The sequence below is a fragment of the Primulina huaijiensis genome, chromosome 1, assembly GCF_012295235.1.
Source record: "Primulina huaijiensis isolate GDHJ02 chromosome 1, ASM1229523v2, whole genome shotgun sequence".
NCBI lineage: Eukaryota > Viridiplantae > Streptophyta > Magnoliopsida > Lamiales > Gesneriaceae > Primulina > Primulina huaijiensis.
The window spans coordinates 5,026,814-5,045,489 of record NC_133306.1 but is presented as its reverse complement, the minus strand read 5'-3'; the positions used below and the strand labels follow the sequence as shown (position 1 = coordinate 5,045,489).

Below are 18,676 nucleotides of genomic sequence, written 5' to 3'. Positions count from 1 at the left end.
ATTCTTTGGTATTTTTTTTATTTATTTATTTAATTCATATATCAAAATTATAATGTAATTTTTCACTATTTTTTATAATTATATTTTGATGTTTATTTAAATAGGAATCAAATAAATTATAAAAAATATTATATAAAGAGAGATCATCGTTCGCTAATGTTGATGAAATTTAAGGTAAGGGGAGGACGTGTGTGGAACACGCGGAACAGAAACATTTTACCAACCGGAGAAACAGCGCGTGACAGAAATGCCCCGAACATGCCAGCTGTCACCACAAAGTTTCTGCTGGCCGATCTTATCCGTTTCAAATTTTCAATTCAATATTATTTTAATTCGTTGGATAAATTTTGTATTTTCTAGTTCAACTGGAAGCAAAGAAAACACATTGACATGGAGAAATAGGGAGAGAGGCTGAACCCTAGATTTCTTTCTGGCTTGAAAGCAGAGTTTTGGGATTCTGAGCATCGAAGATCATCAGAAAAGCTACGCCAAAGACTTTAATCTGATTGGCTTAGGTCAGTGACCGGTTTTCGTTTTCTTTGACATGATGCTGACAGAAGTTCCTTTTCTTTGTTTTGGTATTATCCTGTTATGTATTTCGCTTATGTGTTGGTTGATGCTTGTGAAATAGAGCCGGATTTACTGTCGTGTACGAGATTGAGTTGTTTTTTTTTTTGCGGGTGACTGAATTGAAGTTTTTTTTTTTAAAAAAATATTTTTTGGGTTGTGTTTTGGGCATGTGGGTTTCCATTTGGCTATAGGATCTATTATGTTTTGGTGAGTCTTGAGACGGCATGGAATGTAATGGTAGGTTTTTGTGAATGTACGTATTGCAGGTTTCTTTGGCTTGTTCTTGGTTTGAGACTAGAACAGCAACTTTGGTGGGTTCAGGAAAGGAGGATTATTCAAAAGGAATCCTGGTACGCTGATTGCAGGTTTCTTTGGCTTGTTCTTGGTTTGAGACTAGAACAGCAACTTTGGTGGGTTCAGGAAAGGAGGATTATTCAAAAGGAATCCTGGTACGCTGTGTTCTTTGATTTCATCCCAAAAAAGGCAAATTTAGAGAGAACTGTTGGGCCTTTTTTTGGCTGTGATCCGATCGATCATTTCGAGGAGTTGTGCTTGAATAAAATATTGTGAAGATGTTGTCTAGGTCGTATACTAACCTAATGGATTTAGCGTATGGTAATTTCCCGGTGATGAGTCCTGAAAGAAAGCGCTTACCTAGTGTGATGACTGTTGCTGGGGTTGTTTCAGAGCTTGATGATGATCAAGCTAATAGTGTTTCTTCGGATGCTGCGATATCTGTTGCTGCAGATCGAGTTATTATTGTAGCGAATCAGCTTCCAATCAAAGCTAAGCGAAGGCCAGATAATAAGGCATGGAGCTTAAGTTGGGACGAAGATTCTTTATTGTTGCACATAAAGGATGGTTTACCTGTTGATACAGAAGTCCTATATATTGGGTCATTGAAGGTTGAGGTTGAGCCCAGTGAACAAGATGAAGTAGCACAATTGTTATTGGACCGGTTTAAGTGTGTTGCAGCCTTTCTTCCTCTGGACATTTTGTCCAAGTATTATCATGGATTTTGTAAGCAGTATTTGTGGCCACAATTTCATTATATGCTTCCATATGCTGCAAGTCATGGAGGTCGATTTGATCGCTCATGGTGGGAAGCTTATGTTGCTGCAAACAAGATTTTCTCGCATAAGGTGATCGAGGTAATAAATCCAGATGATGACTATGTTTGGATTCATGATTATCATCTGATGGTTTTGCCAAGCTTCTTGCGGAGGTGTTTCAACAGGCTAAGAATGGGATTCTTCCTTCATAGCCCTTTCCCTTCATCAGAAATATACCGGACTATACCTGTGAGGGAAGAAATTTTAAAGTCATTACTGAATGCTGACCTCATCGGTTTTCACACATTTGATTATGCGAGACATTTCCTTTCTTGTTGCAGCCGTATGCTTGGTTTGGAGTATCAGTCAAAAAGGGGCTCTATTGGTTTGGATTACTACGGAAGAACAGTTGGAATAAAAATCATGCCAGTGGGGATTCATATGCAACAGATCGAGACTGTTCTCAATAAGGCTAATAAGGAGTGGATGGTTGGGGAGCTCAGGCAACAGTTTAAAGGAAAAACTATATTGCTTGGAGTTGACGACATGGATATATTTAAAGGTGTCAATTTGAAACTCTTGGCTATGGAACAAATGTTGAAGCAGCATCCAAAGTGGCGAGGGAGGGCAGTGCTGGTACAGATTGCAAATCCGGCGAGGGGGAAGGGTAAGGATCTCGAGGAAATAAAAGCTGAAATTCATGCTAGCTGTAAAAGGATCAATGATACTTTTGGACAGCCTGGTTATGAACCGATTGTTTATATCGACAAACTTGTTTCGCCAACTGAACGAGCTGCATATTACTCTATAGCTGAGTGTGTGGTCGTTACAGCTGTACGTGATGGAATGAATCTCACACCATATGAGTACGTGGTATGTCGACAAGGCATCTCTGAGGATGAATCTAGCTCAAGTTCTCCGAAGAAGAGCATGCTAGTTGTGTCTGAATTTATTGGATGCTCCCCATCACTGAGTGGAGCTATCAGAGTCAACCCATGGAATACAGAAGCGACTGCTGAAGCATTGAATGAAGCAATTTCCATGGCTGATGTAGAGAAACAGTTGCGACACGAGAAACACTACAAGTACATCAGCACACATGACGTGGCTTATTGGTCTCAAAGCTTCTTCCAAGATTTAGAGAGAACTTGTAAAGACCATTTCAGGCGGCGCTGCTGGGGAGTTGGTTTAAGCTTTGGTTTCAGAGTTGTAGCTCTTGATCCTAATTTTAAAAAACTAACCATTGATGCCATTTCGTCTGCTTATTCAAGGGCCAAAATCAGGGCAATATTCTTGGACTATGATGGTACTATCATACCTCAAACAACAATCAATAAGAATCCAAGCCGGGAAGTCATCTCAATCATCAATACACTATGTGGTGATGATAAAAACACTGTATTCCTTGTTAGTGGGAGAGGAAAGGATAGTTTAGGCAAATGGTTCTCTCCTTGCAAAAATCTTGGTATTGCGGCAGAACATGGATACTTTTTGAGGTGTCTCTCTTTATGTGTCTTCGTTTTATATTTGTTTTTCAATGATGTATTTTCTTTGTATGCTAACTGGCTTGTATAATAGATGGTCTGCTGATAAAGAATGGGAGACTTGCGGTCATAGCACTGATTTTGGTTGGCTCCAGATTGCAGAGCCTGTGATGAATCAATATACAGAAGCTACAGATGGCTCCTATATTGAAGCAAAAGAGAGTGCGATCGTTTGGCATCATCGAGATGCAGATCCTGGTTTTGGATCCTGCCAATCTAAGGAAATGTTAGACCACCTTGAAAGTGTGCTAGCTAATGAACCTGTCGCTGTAAAAAGCGGTCAGTTCATTGTTGAAGTGAAGCCCCAGGTATGTGACAGTTAAAAACGACATTTTACTTTTTTTTTTCTTGGCGGGATTCACACGGATATCATTCACTGAGGTGTCGTTATTCTATTGATGCACAAGGTTCAATTTTTCCTGTTATGTGTCCTCGCTTAAAATTATTTATTGTTGTATGCTTCCTAACTTTTGTTATTCTCTCGATATGTGGAAATGGGTATAGTTGTCACCACCGAGGCAATCCTATGAAGTCTTCTCATGCTAGTTAAACTGAACCTTGAGCTTGCACCTGGCATAGTTTCTGTTTCCTGTTGCTGCTTGTTTCCCTTTATGCTTTACTTGCACATAACGTTGCATAAATGCTTAGATTTTGAAACTCTAATTATTAACTGACTTGACATTTTATGTTGATCGTTTTTTTTTCTTTTGAACAATTTAATTTAGTAGTAATGTTTAGTTATCCTCATTTGATTTTAACTTAGCAGTTATCATATATTATGTTCAAATTTAGTCGGTTTTTTTATATTCACTAATTTTTTGTATTGTCCCAAGATTTTAGGAAATAGTTATTAGCTCGGAGAGATGTCATACAATTACTACAGTAATGATTGGAATGATTATATTTCTTCAACACGGCACTTCTAAGATTTCCACTAATGCAGCTGCATGACGTATGCATCTGTTGTTGTGCACCTTTAAAGTAGATATGTGCCAGTTAATTGTTTTCTCTGATGTCCAGGGGTTTAGTAAAGGTTTAGTTGCAGAAAAGATCTTCACATCCATGGCTGAAAATGGACAGCAGGCTGATTTTGTTCTATGCATTGGCGATGATAGATCTGACGAAGAAATGTTTGAGATGATTGGAGATGCAGTAAACAAAGGTGTTCTTTCCTCCAATACTTCAGTTTTTGCCTGCACCGTTGGACAGAAACCAAGTAAAGCCAAGTATTATTTAGACGACACAGTAGAAGTCATCGCCATGCTAGAAGCTCTCGCGGAAAAGTCTGTGCCCCTACCACCTATAGCGAGTATGCATGCTCTTCAGATTTCTTCTTGAATTATTCACAAAGGATACTGAAGTCCTGTGCATTCATAGTCATAGCAAGTCGAAGTTCGAAGTGATACTGTACAGTTTTTCACTTTCCATGACTATCATGTTCTCGATTGCATGCTGAACTTAAGGACTTGGTTAATCTTGGCTTGACTGAAGGGGAGTCGCTGGAAATGGCTATGCTATGATGACATTCGTTGCTTGAAATTTAAGGCTTATCGTGCCAGTTGTATTGCGGAAGTTTGGGTGCAGGAATTTTGGCAGCTATTGAGGGGGAAGATTTCTCGTGGAGATGATTTTGTCAGTTTGTTTTACACAACTTTTCCCGGAGTTTGAACACTTTTATACCCTTTGTAGTAACCCCCTTGAATGAACTGTTGTCTAATTGTAAATACTAGAAATTCTTGACAGATGGGAAATCGCTTCGCTGCAAGAAACCAATGTCTTTTCTCCCAGTTGAATTGCATTTTTTACCTGGAGAGGAACTGGACATTTTAAACTTACCATTGATTCTTAAATCAATTTATGGTCTTAAGCTGAAGTATAATTGTGGCAATTTGTTAATAATCAGTTTGGCCGGGTTTATGTAAAGCAAACAAATCGAATATTTATCAAGTGATTTGCTAAATTGTGAGAGCTTTCCAATATTATTATTATTTTTTAATTGATCTCGTCTTAAATTTAAGATAATACAGAGAGCTCGGTCCACGTATCCCAAGTTATACCACTCAGAAACTAGGCGTACTCGAGCTTTTCCAAGAAAAAACAATCATGTTTTCCGCCACGTTCGCTCATGCCCAAAATATGCAATAATATTAGATGAAATACATGGCCAGATAGGATGTACATTTACACGTTCGATTTATGTTAAAACATAGATTTGGTTGGATTTCTAATAACATATTGGAGAAATTAAGGGATTGAGTTTTTGAAGAACAATAATCATATTTTAGAAATATTTAAATACATGTAGAAAAGATCGTTTTGTTGTCATCATAATATTTTTTTCCCGTTCACTATCAACAAGTTGGTTAGTTTGACCCCAAGAGTTGATCCAATTATTTTAAGGCAAAAACTTGTGTGAGACAGTCTCACGAGTCATATTTTGTGAGACAGATCTCTTATTTAGGACATCCATGAAAGAGTATTACTTTTTATCGTGAATATCGGTAGGATTGACTCGTCACACAGATAAAAATTCGTGAGATCGTCTCACAAGAGACCTACTCTTATTATAGATGAGTCACATTGTTTTTTCACGTAATGCAATGTATTGATCTACATTCATATACACATGTAGTCTCTTTAGATCAACCGACGTCAAATAAACCCAAAATTTTTTATTTTGAAACTCAAATTTCATGTTCTTAGTAAAATTATAGCAATTAATTATGTCATTAATGTAACGACAAGAGAACACGTGGAGCTACTCCACATAATTAGTTTGATCGGTTAATAATCATTCTTCATTTATATTTTAATCTACCAAGCTAAGCTAGCTATGTGCTTTCCTCAAATAATGTGATGTATATAACGAGACAACAATGAAAGAAAATATCTATAGTTTTCTTGTTTCATCCAATACAAGCTAATCAATCTTATACAATAAATTCTTGTGAGACGATTTTATGTTTTGTAAGACAAATATTCTAATTGGATCACTCATGAAAAAATAATAATTTTTACGTCAAAATTATTATTTTTTATTGTAAATATGAGTAGAATTGAATCGTCTCACGAATAAAAATCCGTAAAACCGTGTTAAAATAGACATAGTTGAGTTGAAAAGGGACATATTTATAGCCTCACTCGCGTGGCTAGGCCTAGTCCAAAACTTTCATGGATGAGTGCAGTTAGTTCTATTTGTAGCTTTAATGCGACAGGGCCGGCCCCGCCTATACTGTATACAACTGGATGTTAAAGCTCCAAATAAATAAATCAATAAATATCATAAATAATATTATTAAGAATTAAAATAATTATAATCTTCATTCAAAACATTATAAATAAAATTTAGAAAAAGTGATCAGATCATGGGATAAACAAGTAAATGAGGCACCGTAGCAAGATTGCGGACAACTTTGTTTGCTTGTGTACGAATGAAAACATATCTTGAATGATGGTATATAACGAAGAATCTTACGAGACGTTATTTTTATTGTAAATTTAATTATTGTTATTCGTCCAAACACATGGGATTAATGTTTGATCCACCGTGAATTAATTTTTTTGCTAAGTCTATCATGAACTCAATCCTATTTATCATCCTATTCTGAGGCAGGGTTAAAGAAAATGGTCATTATTTTAATATAATATACTATAAGTAATCTCCAACATTTAGCTCACCCTCGTTTTAATTATTGGATTCGTACATCTCTATATATTATAGAGTTTTTCAAAAGTTGCTTCATGTTTGATTTAGAATTAAAAATAACATTTTCTTTTACAATTTTAATCACATTTTACGCATTTTTCGTCCAATTTCTAAGTAGGTTACAAGCCATGTTATAAATAATTTTCCCAAATATCAATTATTATATTTCGGTTCGTATAAATCCGATCAGATATTGTTTGATTCGAACGATAAGATGATATATAATATATAGACACTGCAACAAAAATGACTTTTCGCAGCGTGCAAATTCTCTTTCCGCGGCGCACATTGCACGCTGCACAACTGCAATATGTTGAAACTTCAAGATTATTCGCGGCGTACATGTGCAACCTGTTAATACTATTATCCGCGGTGTGCATATGCATGCCGTTAATACAATTATCCGCAGCGTGCAATGTACGCCATTAATATTTATTAATATTTCTAAATTTAGCGATGATTTATAACAAAACCGTCGCTAAATTTAGCGACGATATATCATAATCTGTCGCTACGTTTTTCGTTAAAATAAAAAAAATTACTTTTATATTTTAATAAATTTTTTAAAAAAACTTACAATCTGACTATGCTAACAATACTTATGATCTTAGCTAACACTAACTCTTAAAATTAACCAAAAATAGAAACGAAAAAACGTACTCTAAATCGAAACTAAAACCGTCTAAGAGAGAAAAATTTTAAGTGTCGTGAAGTGGTGTGGAGGAAAATGGATCGAAAATGCGGATATTTATAGACAATTTACGACGTTAGCGACGGTTATGAAAGACCGTGGCTTTTAGCGACAGTTGTTAATACGACTATTAGCGACGGTTGAGTTAAAACCATCGCTAATAGCGACGATATTAGAAAATCGTCGCTAATTTAAAAATATAGCTACGGTTTAAGTAAAGCTGTCGCTAATTTAAAAGGTGCGACGGTTTAATCAAAACCGTCGCTAAATATAGCGACATTTTGTTTAATTTCAAAATTGCGAACATCCCGTGAATAATAACATTGACGACGTGCGATTAATGTACGCCGTTAATGTCTAGACACGATTTTTTAAAAAAATTATTTACTATTAACAGCACACATAAACATGCACGCGGTTAATAATATTATTAACGACGTGTCTTTATTGTGCGCTGCAAAAATTGTATAGGTTATTAGCAGCTCATATATAACCTCACGCTGTCGTTTATATAATTTATTAACAGCACACATATCCGCATTACTATCCGCAGCGTGCTTTTAATGCACACCGTTATTTCTGTCCATTGCAACAATATTAACAGCGCACATATGGGTGCACGCTGTTAAAAGTAATATTCGCAGCGTGCTTTTAATGCACGTTGTTGATGACGTGCTGCGGAAATTTATTTTTCTTATATTGAGATGATATATACATATACATGTATATAATATAATGATTAACTCTTATCATTTGTAAAACTTGATTCAAATATGAAATGAAATTATTATGTGTAATTAATTGTGTATGATTATTTGTACGAAACGATGCCCGATAAAAACTAGTTTATGATTATATAACACACGTTTGAGAAATTAAATAAATAATTTCTACATGAAAAAAAAAATCACACTACGTCGTATTTAGGGTGACCCTAAATATTTAAAGAAACCCTACGTCTACAAAGAATTATTATTTTTTATGTATAATATATATAAAATTTAAAGTTTCTTGAAACTTGAAACACGACATTCCAAGGCACGAAAGTGGAACAAATTAATTTTGTAATCCATAATTTTTATTTCAAATAAAATCCAATTTGATACGATTAGGTACTGTCTAATTTCCGACAATAAATAACACGGTTGAAAATTGATAAGATATGCTTACTGATTTGCATGTCACGTTCATTTGTCTCTAAATCAACTCAAATTTAAAAAAAGTTAATTTGAAGGGCAGGAGGGGGGGGGGGGGGGGGGGGGNTACAACTAGGGATACATGCTGTCGCACTTTATATGCGACACAACCAATTTGATAAAAATAAATAAATGTGTGGTTCATATTTTTATATATAATTAAAGCTAAAAAAAACACAATGCATCTAATATAATTGCCAATATGGATAATGCATCTAATATAATTGCCAATATGGATCTTCATATGTTCAACAATAAAAAAATGTGTGGTTCATATTTTCGAATGCTTTTAAGTATAAATGTGCTCTTGGGGGTTTGGTGGTGACATAATTCCATCCGTTTGGATTTTAAAGATGTTCTGTCATAATTTGCTATGAAAATTCTAGTTTATGTTTGGTTTATAATATTATTTATAAAAACATAAAAAAAAATTGAGACAGTCTTAATAGTCAATTTTATGAGACATATTTCTTATTTAGATAATCATATAAAAATTTTATATTTTATGTCAAAAATATTACTTACGATTACGATCGTAAATATAAACACATGTTAAAAAAATCTATTATTATAAAAATCAATTTAAAAATGGAGGCGAAATTAATGGAAATCCGAAATTCCAATGTCCTATCCACCCTTACAAAAATACGGACCCCCTTCTGACTCTGCTTTTAACGGCATTTTGATGGTTCCTTTTGGTCCCGCAAATTTCAAATTGCAGAAGCTTTTTCTATAACGTAGTTATTTCCAAGATACTTCGTAACAAATATATACTGTCAATTTTGATATATCACTCTGTGATCGTCGTTGAGTCTATATTCATATTATTGAGATATAATTTTGATAAGATTCGTCAAGTTCAATAGATAAATATCACTTTAACGGTGGACACAAAAATGAGTATGATTACTAGACAACATATCAAAATTGCAAGCAAAAACTTGTATGAGACAGTCTCACGGGTCGTATTTTGTGATACAGATATCTTATTTGGGTCATCTATGAAAAGTAGTACTTTTTTATGCTAAGAATATTATTTTTTTATTGTGAATTCAGAATCAAACGAGGGAAAAAAACTTATTAAAGAGTTGAGTAAAAAGAATTTAAATTTTTACGCAGTTGAAACTAAAACGAACGAATAAAGAAGAAAATAAATAAATGAATAAAAAAATAACTTCATAAAATGAGAATTTAAGTCTCTTCTATCGTAAACTGATTTAATTTGAAAATATTCATGCATTGACGAAATTTTGAAATTGATAAACTATTTCTCAATGCTATATTTTTTCTATTGTATCGCGTAATTCTAGCTTTATTTTCTATTACATTACATCAATCAAAATGGTATAAAATAATTTTATTTAATATTACAATTTTCGGTTTAATTAATAAAAAAAACTCTTCTTCATCCCAAATAAATGTATAAAATAAAACAATTATTTTGTTGTACGATCAAATTATTATTATTATTATTATATATATATATATATATATTTCAGAATTAATAATAATAAATTAATAACGTTAACCTAACAAGTTTATCGTTTGGATTTAAAAACAGAAGGGAATCTGTCAGCAATAGCATGCCAGGCACCAACCCGGTACACCCCCCCCCCCCCCCCCCCCCTTCTTCTATAGATTGATACTTTCTCTCTCTAGTAAAATCCCATTATTTTCGATTATCCAGCAACACTCCAAAATGTACGAGTCACAAACAGTGTGCGTTCGTTGTATTTTTGAACATTTTAACTTAGTGCGGAAAATGTAATAGAGGCTTGTTCCATCGTTTTCTTGAAAGAATCCCTCGTGAAAGTCTGTTAAAGTGGGGAAGAAAGGGTGTTGTAGGAGGATGCAAACACTTGATGACTGTAACGGGTAGCTTGCTTGTATAGCGGTAGTGGGCAGTTGTGTTTTAACTCCGAGATTCAGGTGATATCTCTCATTTTGTCCATGTGACTGAGATTTTGGCCACCAATTTTCTAGATTCTCAGCCCCTTTTGAAGCTTCTTTCCGCTGTTTGTTGAAATGCTTGAGTGATATTAAGAGTGAGAAATTGAATAAAGGACGGTGCTTTCTTGTTCGAAATGCGGGAACTGCAAGAGTTTTTCAAGTTATAATTTTTCGTTCGAGCTTCGTGTTAGAAAAAATCATTTACCTTTTCTTGTTGTCGTTTAGGTGTGTTTTGTTCTTGCTCTGTTATTTGTGATGTCCCAAACGGTGAAAGATTTGCGTCTTAATACTAGGGATCTTGTGTTGTGATTATAAACTGCGCGAGTTTTAATTGCAAAGAGTTAATTTTTGTGGGCGCAATGATGGTGGAGGGAGCTTTTGATCGCTAGGGATTGGGTTAATTTAATAAGTCATCTGCCAGGGGACTACTCGGGAATCCTTGAACTCTTGTAAATCATGAGCATGGTTTCTTGGCATAATTCAAGAACATTTCCTGTGGATCGATTTATGTTCTGATCATGACCAGGGCTGTTCGTGACCGGATACTCAAGGATGTGAATGATAATATTAGCGACCATCTACGCAATCACATTCATCTAACAAATTGCATTCATTTGAAGAATCACATGCATAAGAATAGTCCCATGTTGACTGATAGGGCTCTTATGAGGGACCTTGTTGTCCTTCAGAGGTCAAAGTCTTTAAGGGATCCTTCTGCGAGTCCTTCATGGCAATCTCCTTCTGTATTTGATGCACGTCACAAAAGAGGGGAAAAGGATGTCTTGGCCAATTCAAGACGGTCCTTTGGCAGCGAGCGGCCTAAAGATAGTGGAAGAATGTCAGGTAGCTCCCCTCCAATTGTTACTCAGTCAATGTCAAAAACAGTTGTTGGCCAGGTTAACAGGCATAATGAGAGGTCAGCCACAGTTGTGAGCAACCGTAATAAAAAGGATGAGATTCGGGGACGAAGAAGAGTCAAGAGAGAAGAATCTAGTAGACAGTCCAGGGAAAGTGATGCAATGTTTTGGCATGATGATTGCCCACAACATGGAAATAGTTTGGTCGCCGGTGGTGTTTCTGGAAACTCTGAATTGCGAGACAAGACTGTCAAAAAGAATCTCGGTCACAGACAAGATAGACACCTTGAGATCGTTTCTGACCAGTTAAGAAACTTTAAAGATGAATGCAATGATGCAGCTTCATCTCGAAATGTTGACAATGTAAGGCAGAAACAGGTTGGAAAAATATCTGAAGAAGCAGGAGCAAGCACTCGCAGTTATGGTAATAGTGTGAACAGGGCAAAAAGACGCAGGTTTCGAGGGGCTAGAAGAAACCGGCCTTACATTGCTGCCCAAGAAGCTGAAACTCAAAATGAAATGTCGGTGGCCTCTAACTCATTTGCTCAAGGCAGAGCTCCTCAGAAATATTATATTGAAGAGGGAGCACAAGAGCATGATGATCAAAATGTCTCTGGCATTCATGGGAATGGATGTGGTATTCCTTGGAACTGGTCAAGCATTCACCACAGAGGGAAGTCATTTCTTGACATGGCTGGCAGGAGCTTTTCTTGCGGGTTATCTGATACAAGGTTAAAGAGAGGTGGTTCTATTTCCCAAGGGAGGGATATCTCAGATATGCCGGTCATGTCAGAGCATTCAAGTTCGTCTAAATCTGAGGGGGAAGCATTGCCTCTGCTGCTTGATGCTTCTGGATCTCAAGGAAGCATTGATCGTGCTGGTTGGCATCATGGTTACTCAGGAGAGTTGGGCATATTTGCAGACAATCTGCTTAAGCAGGAGATCGACTCCGATCTTGCATCAGAAGGTAGATCCCACGAGCAACATAAATTTCGAAGGCAACACAATGATATGCATCAAAATCTCACTCAAAAATACATGCCTAGAACATTCAAAGATCTGGTGGGTCAGAACCTGGTGGTGCAGGCTCTTTCAAATGCTATTGCAAAAAGAAAGGTTGGTTTGCTCTATGTGTTTTACGGTCCCCATGGAACTGGTAAAAGCTCCTGTGCCCGCATATTTTCCAGAGCTTTAAATTGCCAGTCTTTAGAGCATTCAAAACCTTGTGGATTTTGCAATTCTTGTGCTGCACATAATACGGGAAAAAATCGAAATATTAGGGAAATTGGCCCGATTAGTAACATTGACTTTCAAGGCATAATTGAAGTTCTTGACAGTATGGTTACTTCGCAGCATCAATCTCATTACAGAGTCGTCATATTCGACGAATGTGATACTTTGTCTTCGGATTGTTGGAGTGCAATATTGAAGGTCATTGATCAATCCCCTAGGCGTGTCGTTTTCATCCTTGTTTGCTCAAGTCTTGATGTGTTGCCTCATATAATAATATCCAGGTGCCAGAAATTCTTTTTTCCGAAGTTGAAGGATGCAGACATAATATATACTCTGCAATGGATAGCAACCAAAGAAGACATAGAAATTGATAAGGATGCTCTGAAGCTTATGGCATCAAGGTCAGATGGATCTTTGAGGGAGGCTGAGATGACTCTGGAGCAATTAAGTTTGCTCGGACAGAGAATTTCTCTTTGCCTGGTTCAAGAACTGGTAGGGGCCCTAATCCGATCTTGCTCACCATCTTGGCTCTTTGTATTTGCTTTTGATTACTTTCTTTACCTTACTCATGAGTTACAGATTACCTTTCTTCTATTTGGCTTCATTTATTCCAGATGCATAAAACGTATAACGAAACTCTTCTATTGTTTTATAGGTTGGGCTTATTTCGGATGAGAAGTTGGTTGATCTACTTGATTTGGCACTATCTGCAGACACTGTCAATACAGTGAAAAATCTTAGAGAGATTATGGAATCTGGTGTAGAGCCATTGGCATTGATGTCACAGCTTGCTACAGTCATAACCGATATTCTTGCTGGAAACTATGATTTTCACAAAAGAAGGCCTAAAAGAAAGTTTTTTCGGCGACAAATATGTAAGTCCCACGATCCAGTATCTCTTGATCCCCACATGTTTCATTGGGATAAATGTTTTTCTTGTAACCTACTCTGTCCTGCATGCTGTAGTTAAATGTCATGACATTGCTGTTTCATTTCCTTTGCTTTTGAATTACGAAATGCGCTTTATGTTACAAGTTTTCAGAGTTCAAAACTTTGGGTAAGCCAAAACTTTATTCTTTGTTCTCCCTTTGCACGACAGTAACCAAAGAAGACATGGAAAAACTGCGTCAAGCACTGAAAACATTGTCCGAAGCAGAAAAACAGCTGAGGGTATCAAATGACAAGATGACTTGGCTGACTGCTGCATTGCTGCAACTGGCTCCTGATCAACAGTACATTGTACGAAGTTCCTCCTCTGATACCAGTATGAATCACAGTCCCCTAATCTTGAATAATGATTATTTAAAAGAGAGGCCAAGGAAAAGCAATGCTGAAATGCCAGCTGTTCCATCCGGAAGTTCAGGGGATGCTTATCAAAATGCCAAGGGTGTTACTGCAGAGAAGGGTCGTGTCGGAAATGGAATGGTTTCTCAACAGGTGTACACCACCTCCAGTGATAAAAATAAAATAAATAAGGTTCAAGTACAAGGTAAGTTTCATCGCGAACTCGAAGGAATTTGGTTGGAAGTGCTTGATAAAATCCCAATCAATAGCATAAAAGAGTTCATGTATCAGGAGGGAAAGCTGATCTCTCTCAGTTATGGTGCAGGTACTATCATATTGCGTTATGCTCTGTCTTATGCCATACTTCACCAATGTCGTAGCGATGCTTTAAAAGTAGTTTTTTGTATATTAACATATCATGGGATAATAATATATTTATATTGGAATTGCCAATAAAACTTGCATAGAATAAGAGCATAATTTATATTAGAATAGTTTTGTCAATGTCTTAATAAAACATACATGTTAGGGTTTTTTGTCTTAACAGCTGGCCTTTCTTGGCAGCTCCGACTGTGCAATTGCTGTTCAATTCGCAGCTGACAAAATCCAAGGCCGAAAAATTTAGTTCGTACATCTTCCAAGCATTTGAGTTGGTCCTTAGATCACCTGTGAACATAGAGATCAGATACGACACAAGAAAAGATATTGGCGCTGTACCGATTTTATTACAAGCATCTCAGGCTCCATCCCATTTAGATTTGGAACCCATTCTTTTCGCTAGTAATGGGATTAATTCGGCAAATCGTAGTGATACCAGAAGGCTCCAAGATAAAGATGCTTCTTCCGCTAGATTGGGTAGAAGTGAAATTGTTGAAATCGAAGCTTCTCCAGTAAATTATATCGGTATTAAAAACAGTGATGAAAAGGTAGACTTAGACAGGCAAAAGAGTGAGAGTGCTTTAGCTGGAGAAACATCACAGAAGACGTCTACCAATACTTCATTTCCTGGTCAGAGAAAATTGGGAGATAGAAATCAGAGTCTTAGCCTTGTTAGAAGCCGATTATCTCTTGCCCATGTAATTCAGCACACAGACGCTTGTTCACAACAAAATGGATGGTCAAAGCGTAAGGCAGTCTCCATTGCTGAAAAACTTGAACAAGAAAATCTGTATGTATCACTCTTCAATTGGGTGACATATACATGTTATTGTTACCAGTTTTTATTACTTTCTGGACTCTGGTTGGATGGTCTGTTTCTGTAGTCCGTATGCGAGTAGGAGTTGACTTGGGAAACTTGCGTATGTGTGTATGTTTGTGTCTATAAATATCTATTTATTAACCACTCCTACAAAACTTCAGAAGGCTTAGTAAATGGCAACCACAATAATTTCCTGGTGGTCTTTTGTTTTGGTTTGAACAATATATTTTGGCAGTTTTGTCAATGATACCATATGGATATAATGATTTCGTTGCAGGAGACTAGAACCAAGATCAAGGAGATTGTTTTGCTGGAGTCCTCCAACAGTTTCACGTCGAAAGGTAAATGTAGAAAATAAAGAGGTTCGTGCTTTGATTTCAGAAATTGTTGTTATTTTGGTTACACTAATGCCCAATAGGGTTCACGACACAAAAGCACATTGTTAGTATGGTGAAGTTAGATGAGCTAGTTGCACGCATTTGAGCTTAAAATAAACAAGGAGACTTATCCAGTTATAAAAAAATATTATCTAGTCTTCTTCCAACCTTACCTTCTAATTTCTCGATTTTGTCAATATTGATTCGAGGATGGGATGCTTACCTGTCTAGTACATAGAGACGTGATCCTGTTAATGCAATGCAATATAGTGAATTTCATCTGGAGATTTGAATAATTTTTGCTTGGATTGTTATGCTTCCATACAAACAGACACTTGATGATTTATTTCTACAATGTGCTTATACGAATTACTCATATTTACTGCATCTCACGCGTGCAGCTTTCAAGATTGAGAATCAGAACAAGGAATCCACGTACATTTCTAAAATTTATCTCCTGCGGAAGGTGTCTCACCAGTAGATCTCGAAGGTAAGATGTTAGGACTCGTTTTCAATTGCTTCTGCTCTGAAATCAGTGTCTTAGTTAGATTCATTCATGCCCACGTTCTTTTATGGCTTTCTATTTGATAAATCCTTCTTGTTTGGAAATAACTTAGAATAGATAATCTTGGAGACCATGATGAATATCAAGATTCAGTTTTTAGTTTTCTTTCCAAATATGAATAAATCATGTATTTTTCCCATTTTTTTGTTCTTCTTTAGTGCTTAGATTCATAGGCTAATTATCTCCCGTGTAATACCGAAGTTATTTACTTGCTGTTGCATGTGAATGAATGGTGGTTATTGTGGTTTACATCTCCCTCTGCACAAATTTTCCTACAGCAGTTTCTGTGCAAAACTTTTTTCAGTGCTCTGTTAGTTTTCGTTTATTTATTTATGATTATATATATATATATATAATCTCTCTCAAACTTCAGAAACAAAATAAATTTTTAAAAATCATTAGTTTCAAACATTTTTATTTATATTTTTGGGTTTTCAAGGAACATGATATCACATTAATGTGTAAAATAATATCGAATTAGGTTATGCAAGAATCAATGAATTTGAAATGATGTATTTCAAATTCTTTGACTTGTTTGAATTGACTAAACTAAACATTGTGTTTGGATTGATGAATTTGATTTGATGGAAACAATATGATTTGAGAAATGATTTGAGCGATAAATTTCAAATCCAACACATATCAAGTTATACAATTTTAATAATAATTGTGATAAACTTTAAATACATTCAATATGAGTGTCAAGATGAATCCATCGAATTTTTTTCTAAATCAAATCTCTCGTTGCAAATTGAATACATCATCAATCCAACACAAATGAGAAGATTGCATTAGTCTAAAACCATATACAATTCCATATCGAAAATAATTGAGAACGTGACTTTTTATACAATATGATTCAATTAGAATATTTAATTTATTTTAAGTAACGTTATAGGCATTGTTTTTTTTTTTTTTAATGNATAAGAATTTCGGGCCTTATAATTTGGTCAAGTACCAAAACATAACAATCACGCAAAACAGAAAATGGGCAGCCACGTGAATTAGGTTAAAAGCTTTGGTCCAAGTCTCTGGTCGACCCTTGAATTATTTAATTGCTAAATAATCCAGATTTTGACAATCTCCTCGCCTTATTTTCTCAATTCAAATATTTTATTAGATTTTATTTAGAAAAAGGTTGGATTTCAGTAGTCTTCGTTGTTTATTATTATTATTATTATCATCATTATTATTATTATTATCATCATTATTATTATTATTATCAACAATAGCACCGCACAAGACAAATGAATCAATTGGAACATCGAAAATGTACATATAAAGAAGTACACTTGGAAGAGTCAACTCGCAAGTAATTTTAATAATAATTGTGATGAATTTAAAAAATATATGAGATATGTGTTATCTGAAATGAATATATCGAATCATTCCTTAAATCGAATACCTTCATTCAATTGAAACATAAGGTTACATGTGTATTAAGTCATTTGAAATGCATGATTTTGATTTTATTTTAATTGTTAAATAAGTTAAATAACAGAAACTCAATTTCATCTTCTACTTATTTATATTATAATTATGCACATCTTGATAAATTTCAAATGACTATAATATTATAAGAGTTTGAAATTCATTGTAATTAATATAGTTGTAGTATAAATAAGTAGAGATATAAATTCGAATTTGATAAAGCATTTGATGAGAGGATTTGAAATGACTCGATGTTGTGATGAATTTGAAATTTTTTGTATAGTACGATTTCTCCGAACAAACCAACTTATTTGTTATTATAGATTTGAAATCAGCAGCTTCAAATTCATCAATCCAAATACAACCAAATAATTTTTTATTTATTGAACAAACAGTATAATTGAAGTAATTAATATAATATAATATGACAAAAACTTGTGTGAGGCGGTCTCACGGATCGTATTTTGTGAGACGAATATCTTATTTGGGTCATCCATGAAAAATATTATTTTTTATGCTAAGATTATTACTTTTTATTGTGAATATCGATAGGATTGACTCGTCTCACAGATAGATTCGTGAGACCGTCTCACAAGAAACCTCCTCTTATAATATAATACAAAGAAGGTAAGAATGCACGGATTCTAGTTGGTGGTTGCCAAATTAATCAAGTAGACGTGTCGAAGGGTTAGTTATGTATAAGCCAAAATTAACAGGACCAAAGTAAAATTAGCCGTAGAAAGAATCACAACATGAGGACACGTTACATGCATGTACAATTTACAAATAAGATAGATGCGTGTGATCTCAAAAATGATCCAAGAAGTGGATTTTATGGATGTAATATAATTACTAAGTGCAGTCGAAGAATTTGAAAAATTGACTCAATGAATGAGTGGATTCAAACATTATATTTTTTAGGCATTGCTCAAATAAAACCAAATTATGTTATTGTTTATTCTATATTATTTCACATTCTACTCAAATATTTTAATAATCACTAATATTATTTATTCACACAA

At 35.1% G+C, this 18,676-nt stretch overlaps 2 protein-coding genes across 3 annotated transcripts; both read left to right on the top strand.

Moving 5' to 3' along the window:
- The first annotated feature begins 323 nt into the window (after nt 1–323).
- LOC140979369 (probable alpha,alpha-trehalose-phosphate synthase [UDP-forming] 7) lies at nt 324–4,959 on the top strand. 2 transcript variants are annotated; one of them, XM_073444737.1, is made up of 4 exons: nt 324–515; nt 837–3,118; nt 3,201–3,474; nt 4,187–4,959. In XM_073444737.1, exons 2-4 carry the CDS (start codon nt 1,143–1,145, stop codon nt 4,502–4,504), a joined length of 2,568 nt encoding a protein of 855 aa, XP_073300838.1. In that variant the 5' UTR covers nt 324–515; nt 837–1,142; the 3' UTR covers nt 4,505–4,959. The 2 variants fall into 2 exon arrangements, with proteins under 2 accessions (XP_073300838.1, XP_073300845.1); XM_073444744.1 differs by having other exon boundaries at nt 345–578.
- Nucleotides 4,960–10,415: 5,456 nt separating this feature from the next.
- LOC140979361 (protein STICHEL-like 4) lies at nt 10,416–16,362 on the top strand. The gene is made up of 6 exons (XM_073444726.1): nt 10,416–13,291; nt 13,455–13,674; nt 13,899–14,408; nt 14,648–15,251; nt 15,559–15,622; nt 16,060–16,362. Exons 1-6 carry the CDS (start codon nt 11,228–11,230, stop codon nt 16,150–16,152), a joined length of 3,555 nt encoding a protein of 1,184 aa, XP_073300827.1. The 5' UTR covers nt 10,416–11,227; the 3' UTR covers nt 16,153–16,362.
- The last annotated feature ends 2,314 nt before the right edge of the window (nt 16,363–18,676 follow it).